The sequence below is a fragment of the Colobus angolensis genome, unplaced genomic scaffold (genome assembly GCF_000951035.1).
Source record: "Colobus angolensis palliatus isolate OR3802 unplaced genomic scaffold, Cang.pa_1.0 Scaffold160, whole genome shotgun sequence".
NCBI classification, from domain to species: domain Eukaryota; kingdom Metazoa; phylum Chordata; class Mammalia; order Primates; family Cercopithecidae; genus Colobus; species Colobus angolensis.
The window spans coordinates 6312526-6319433 of record NW_012114711.1 but is presented as its reverse complement, the minus strand read 5'-3'; the positions used below and the strand labels follow the sequence as shown (position 1 = coordinate 6319433).

The following is a 6908-nucleotide window of genomic DNA, read 5'->3' as shown; positions in this document are numbered from 1 at the left end:
AATGAAGAAACCTTTCTAAAGCTCCCCCCTCTTCTCTCAAAGCCAATTTTTAATAAATTGGTGACTAACTTTCTCCCAGGTTGTTTTAAAAAATACTTCCTAAAAGAGGGCCCCTTCTGGAAGCAAAACCAATTGCCAGGAAATTGTGCTGGTGCACTGACTCTAGTACTGGCAGAAGCTTTAAATCAATTGGCCATGCCGCAATTCAGGAAGAAAAGCAAAACCAGTTTTCTGTGAAACAGCCTTCTTTATTTTTTTTTGTAACTTGTGTTGTCTTCCCTTCATGACTGTTTTTACTGTAATGGATTGAATTAAAACTTGCCTCAACGATGGATGGGCAAGCACCAGCCTTCCTGCTAGCCATTAGCTACATGAGAGGGAGTATCTGCACTCAAATGAATTTTCACTGTTAAAAACAGAGGAGGAAAGTTCCCAGCTATGTCTAACATGGAGGAAAATAAAAAAATAGCTTCGATGCATGTACGTTCCTTTTGTTCTGTGATTCATTTACCTCCCAGGTTATAACCAGTTCAGATTTGCTGCCTCCGCCACCACTGACATTCGCTGGTGTGACTTCGGGGACTGCACATGGAGACAAAAAACAAGTCATGTCAGGCGGCAAAGGTGAATGAGGGTCAGGAAGGTTGCCTGACAGAGGTGACTCACTTTCAATGAGTACTTTGAGGCATACCCCTTTGTCTTTAGAGATCAGCAACAGCATTGTCAAGAGACCCACGGCGTCAGCTCAAGGAAGTGAAATGTACCGAGGAGACTGCTATTAATTACCTGTTTCTCATTCAACAAGGCACACGTGTTATCTGACATGTCTGACCAATTGTTCAGCTCCATCCCTAGAGGTTGAGGGGTTCCGGAAGGGAGGAAAGGACTGAGGTCTGGTCCTAATGTTTGGTTCTGCGTTTATTAGCCACATGATGATACACAAAGGAAAGACAGTACAAGCTCTGCTCAGGCAGAGTTTCCATTCTGGTTGGAGGGGAAGAGCGCTTGCACCACAGTTAGAGCAAGGTGGACAACCAGAATAGGGTACAGTCAGCATGGAGAAACGAAGGGGGCCTTCTGGAGTAGCGGCCTGCCCAGAGCTGAGGTGGGTGAACAGCTTCTCAGAGGAAGAGAGTTTTGATCTGAGTGTTGAAGGAAGTGGCAGGCAGAGGTTGACCCCTGGCTCACTGTGCTTAATCTCTTTGATCCCCAGTTTTCTCTGTAAAAGAGAGGAAATTATGCGAGCTTCCACCTGAGGACTGCTGAGGGAAATTAATTCAATTATGGTTTTGGAAGGGGAAAAGAAAGCAGGGGACTAGCTATATTGTCATCATGTAACTGAAAGGCTCTGGGCCGCATTTAAAAACCTCTCACTGGGGCATGTGGCTGGTGACTGGTTATGTCTCCTTGGTTAAAGCCAATCAAATAGATCTAGATGAGTTTTTGCTTTTCTGAGAGTAGGGTCAGAACTCCCATTTGTGTAGAGACCTTATTATTCCTTCAACACACTGGCCTCTCTACAGCTGGGAACTCTATAAAGACTGCACATGTAGGCCTCCTGCTTTACACCAGCTAAGTAAAAGTACGGCTGACCCCGATGAACTTGTTCTTCTCTCCCCGTGCTCATTCAAGCTGTATATGCAGAGGGCCATACTAAATTGCTGGCTAGTCTTGTTTGAATTAGCACGGTGTTCTGAAACTTCGTTTCTGGTAATGGTTTATACCCTAAGAAAATCTCAGTGAACATTTCTGAAGATTTAGTTTATATCTTATTTCTATTCTAAGCAGGACTACCCCATGGTTGCTGTGCCCAGAGCAGCCAGAAATTATTCTTTGCCATTACTTACTTATGTGAGATAATTTTATTTGAAATGTGGGGCATTGTTTTTTGAAATCCTGTTAGAATCTTGGTGACAAATGAACCAATGAAGAAAGGGCGGGCTTTTGAGAGGACTAAGCGCAGTGTGCCTGTTGCTGTACAGGTGGACCTAATGAAGGAAGCTTAACTCTGGACTGAAACCCATTGCGTGTTCAGCTGGGCTTCTCCTGGCCTGATTTCTACCATTATAATCATTTGAGGTGAAGGGTGTGCTAACACAGAGCAGCATGAGCGCTGAAGAGCAGCAAGAATTCAAAGCCTTTTGCTAAGGAACAGCAGCTGGCAGAACAGATGATCTGAATCCGGGGTGCTACTCACGAGCTTCTTCTGTTCTCCGTTTCTCAGAGGGTCGGCTGGGCTCCCCAATCCCAATCACATTGGCTGCAACTGTGCGGAATTCATATTCGACCCAAGGATTCAAACCCACCACAGTTGCTGTGAATGTCTTCCCATCAATGAGTTCTGGGACTGAAAGACAACAAAAGGTGGTGGCTGTTTCATAGGTTCTCAGAAAACAAATGCAGAGATTACGTTAGGAAGATAGGAACATCCACCCATCCTTATGGTTATTGCATTTAGGGCAGTGTAGGTGTTCTGATATTAGCTGCATCAACAGTTGTTTCAGTGAAGTAATCTCAGAACTATCTCTGTATGCGAAACACACTCTAATCAGATACCAGCAGATGACATCATAAAAGACACGCAGTCCACAAGGCCCCAAGCCACCCGACTCAATCATTACTATCACCCCTTCACATGTGTTTCAGCATTTATTATGTAGTGCCAGACACATTATTTCAACTATCCTCTGAGAAAGGTAAAAGTATTCTATTCTTTTTTTCTTTTTTTTCTTGAGACAGGGTCTCTCTCTCTCTCTCTGACGCCCAGGCTAGAGTGCAGTGGCACAATCTCGGTTCACTGCAACCTCCACCTCCCAGACTCATGCAATTCTTGTGCTTCAGCCTCCCGAGTAGCAGGGACTACAGGCGCATGCCACTATGCCTGTCTGTTTTTTTGTATTTTTAGTAGAGATGGGATTTCACCATGTTGCCCAGACTTCTCTCAAACTCCTGGGCTCAAGCGATCCACTTGCCGTGGCCTATCAAAGTGCTGGGATTACAGGTGTGAGCCACTGTGCCTGGCCTATATTTATTCTTAAACAATTCTTATTGTGTCCATTTAACAGAAGAGGAAAACGAAGATGTATAGAGATCAGCTGATTAGCAGTCAGGACTAGAATTCATCTCCTAACTTTCATATTTTTCTCATCTTTCCTTCTTTTTATTTTTTTTCATTTCTTTATTTTTTGAGACGGAGTCTCACTCTGTGGCCCGGGCTGGAGTGTAGTGGCCGGATCTCAGCTCACTGCAAGCTCCGTCTCCCGGGTTTGCGCCATTCTCCTGCCTCAGCCTCCCGAGTAGCTGGGACTACAGACGCCCACCACCTCGCCCGGTTATTTTTTTGTATTTTTTAGTAGAGACGGGGTTTCACCGTGTTAGCCAGGATGGTCTTGATCTCCTGACCTCGTGATCCGCCCGTCTTGGCCTCCCAAAGTGCTGGGATTACAGGCTTGAGCCACCGCACCCGGCCTCATCTTTCCTTCTTAAAGCACACCTGTGACTCAGTAATTACAGTAGGAAACGCAGAAACCCATTTCTAAGGACTGGTAAACAAAAATGATAAAACAAACTGGGGTTAAAATCAACAAGATTCATATGAATTGCGCAACACTGGGCATATTCTCCTTCAAAACATCAAGGCCATATAGCCTACCTTTGCTGTCTAGAGGAGTGTGTATCTTGTTTGTAATAACTACTTGTTCATCCAGTTTACCCTTTAATGAAACCTAAATAAGAAAATGAGTCAATTTGGAGGTATTGACAGAAGTGGGGATGGTATAAGAATTATTTTAGATGCAAAGAGAAATAACTGTGAAACCTTTTAAAAAATAGGAAGTGCTGTATAAATGTAATAAAGGGAAACAGGATGGAAGTGCTACTGCTAACAATTTTTGTTTCAAAGAATTTGTAAAATTGGTTAAAAAGAAATCTCATGTCTTTTTATTCCCAAATTTATCCATCTAAAAAAGTGGGTCTGGGCACAGTGGCTCACACCTGAAATCCCAGCAAATTGGGAGGCTGATGCAGGAGAATAGATTGAGTGCAGAAGTTTGAGACCAGCCTAAGCAACACAGCAAGACCTGTCTCTACAAAAAATTTTAGATAATTAGCTGGGTGTGGGGGCCTGTGCCTGTGGTCTCAGCTACTTAACAGGCTGAGGTGGGAAGACTGCTTGAGCCCAGGAGGTCGAGGCTGCAGTGAGCTGTGATCATACCACTGCACTCCAGCCTGGGTGACAGAGTGAGACCATGTCTCAGAAAAAAAAAAAAAAAAAAAAGGCCGGGCGCGGTGGCTCAAGCCTGTAATCCCAGCACTTTGGGAGGCCGAGACGGGTGGATCACGAGGTCAGGAGATCGAGACCACCCTGGCTAACACAGTGAAACCCCGTCTCTACTAAAAAATACAAAAAGCTAGCCGGGCGAGGTGGCGGGCGCCTGTAGTCCCAGCTACTCGGGAGGCTGAGGCAGGAGAATGGTGTAAACCTGGGAGGCGGAGCTTGCAGTGAGCTGAGATCTGGCCACCGCACCCCAGCCTGGGCGATAGAGCGAGACTCTGTCTCAAAAAAAAAAAAAAAAAAAAAAAAGGGCAGCAAGTGAGGAGGCTCCGTATAATCCTCAGTTATTGGTTTTTTAAAAGCATTGTGTAAACTTTACAAAGTCTGTGACTATTCAAGCAGAATCTACTGATTTCCAAAGTGTACCACAATGCTACACAGATGATTTTAGGTAATACAGATTGATGCATTTTATTTTTATAACTAATATATTTTTAATGTGTGTTAGGGAAAGTATATATCCAACCAGCACAACAGACTTTGTTTTTCTTTTTTTGAGATGGAGTCTCACTGTTGCCCAGGCTGGAGTTCAGTGGTGTCTTCTCGGCTCACTGCAACCTCTACCTCCTGGGCTCAAGCGATCCTCCCACCTCAGCCTTCTGAGTCGCTAGGACTACAGGCACGCACCACCACGCCAGGCTAATTTTTGTATATTTTGTAGAGAGGGGGTTTCGCCATGTTGCCGAGGCTGGTCTGGAACTCCTGGGCTCACGTGATCCACCCAACTCCACCTCCCACAGTGCTGAGATTACAGGTGTGAGCTACCAAATCTGGCCCGGACATACCATTTCACAGATACTATTCCTTAGGATGAGTTTAAAAAAACCTAACTGTGATTCGATATAAAGAAAAATACTAATAATAGTACAGTGGGCCGAGGTTTAGGAAACACTGCCACAATATATCATTGTGAGTAGTGTCTGAATGAGAACTTAGATGTTCCTTGCCACAGTGCTGTGTCCAGTATGCTGAGTTCCCAATGTCTCTGAACCAAGCATCCAATATGGTACCTGTATTGACTGCTTGCCAGCCCACGGAGAATGGAGTCCTGGCTTGAATGACATACATGGTGATGGGGCTGTGGTTGTCAGGCCCGGGTCTCCAGGAGAGCTGAGCAGTGGTGTCTGTGATTTCGTCTATTGTCACAGCCTCTGGGGGACCTGGAGGACCTGGGAAAGAGTAAGACCCCCAGAACTGGAACAGTGTATTCAAACACCCAATTAAAGGATCCACATATTTGAGTGGGGCATTGACCCATTCATTTCTTTACCCATTCACAGATTCATCACTTGTCAAATCCTTTTTGAATCCTACTATGTGCTGGGAACTTTCTTGGGCTTGGAAACCACAGAATGAGACACAGCCCCTTCCTTCTAGGGTCCCACAGTTTAATATGAAAAACTAATAGGTAAACAAATAATTACAAGTGAATACTTAATGTTAATAGGGAATACTAGGGCACCATAAGAGCCCACATTCATTAATTCATTATCTATTTATAGGTTCCTACTATGGGTCAGACACTGTTATTTGAGGATACGGTAGTGAGAAAAGATCGATATTGCTCCTGATTTCATAAAGAGTATAGTCTGCTGGAAATGGTTATTTCTACCACTGAGAATATAGATTTAAGCACAAATGGCTTTAAAACTTTGAAAGTTACAGTATTGCTCTGCACATTCTGCTGCACTGTAATTACTAGCATTCTCTTCACCCCCAACCCTGCATCCCACATGAGCGCAGACTTGCGTGCAAGGGAACTGCTGTGAAAATGGCCAGTGTGCAAGAGTCAAAGCGCTCCCTTCTTCAAAGCAATTGCAAAATTGGGCTTTATTCTAAAGACCCTCATTTGTAGTTTCTGCAAGTCATATCTGTATTTTTCTGCTTCTCTTCCTGATGTTCATTGTTTCTGTCCATGTACTTAAACCATGGAAAGGGGAGGAAATCAGATTTAAATGAAGGCTTGAAACTAATAAAGAATTAGAGGGATGGAAAGCAGCTGGCAGGCAAAGACAAACTATCAACAGAGCCAGAGCAAAGACCCGCAGCTATCCCATTTTCCAACATGAAAGTCTCTTACCAGGCAGTTAAATGCATTTTTAACAAGGTACAATTGACCACCTCAGGAGGGAAGGTGATGGTGAGGGGACATAATGACAAACCTCATGCCCATTAGACGGGCATAAGGAGATGCTCCTAGGAGGGATTTGCTAATCCCCAGTCTAGCAATCAAATGTACTACCCAAATACTATCGGGCCATGTCACAGGGACAGGGAAAAAAGAGACCTCTCACAGAGCAGTGCAAAGTTAACAGCAATTTCCTGAAGTTAGACTTTGTTCTAGGATTCACTCCTTCACCGTTTTCGTGATGCCCTAAATTCTCTTTCCTTTTTTAAAAATCACTTTTATAGACCCACAGGTGAGACTAAATTTATCTTCTCCCTCCCACTCCTGAATGAAATGTCTGGAAATCTGTATCCTGGAACTGATTAATTTTCCATGGTGACATTTCAGCATGTCAGTCTAATGTCACCTAGATAGAGCTAATGTAACCTTTGGTCTTGGGACCCCTTT

At 44.2% G+C, this 6908-nt stretch overlaps 1 protein-coding gene across 4 annotated transcripts in view; it reads right to left on the bottom strand.

The window, feature by feature from the left end:
- CNTN4 (contactin 4) overlaps positions 1-6908 on the bottom strand; it is a 254096-nt gene that overhangs the window by 19431 nt on the left and 227757 nt on the right. For all 4 annotated transcript variants that reach the window (XM_011937227.1, XM_011937229.1, XM_011937230.1 and 1 more), the window contains 3 exons: positions 5344-5502; positions 2198-2347; positions 512-582 (listed from right to left, as the gene is read on the bottom strand). In XM_011937227.1, the coding sequence (XP_011792617.1) occupies positions 512-582; positions 2198-2347; positions 5344-5502 (380 nt within the window). The remainder of the gene's footprint in view (positions 1-511; positions 583-2197; positions 2348-5343; positions 5503-6908) is intronic.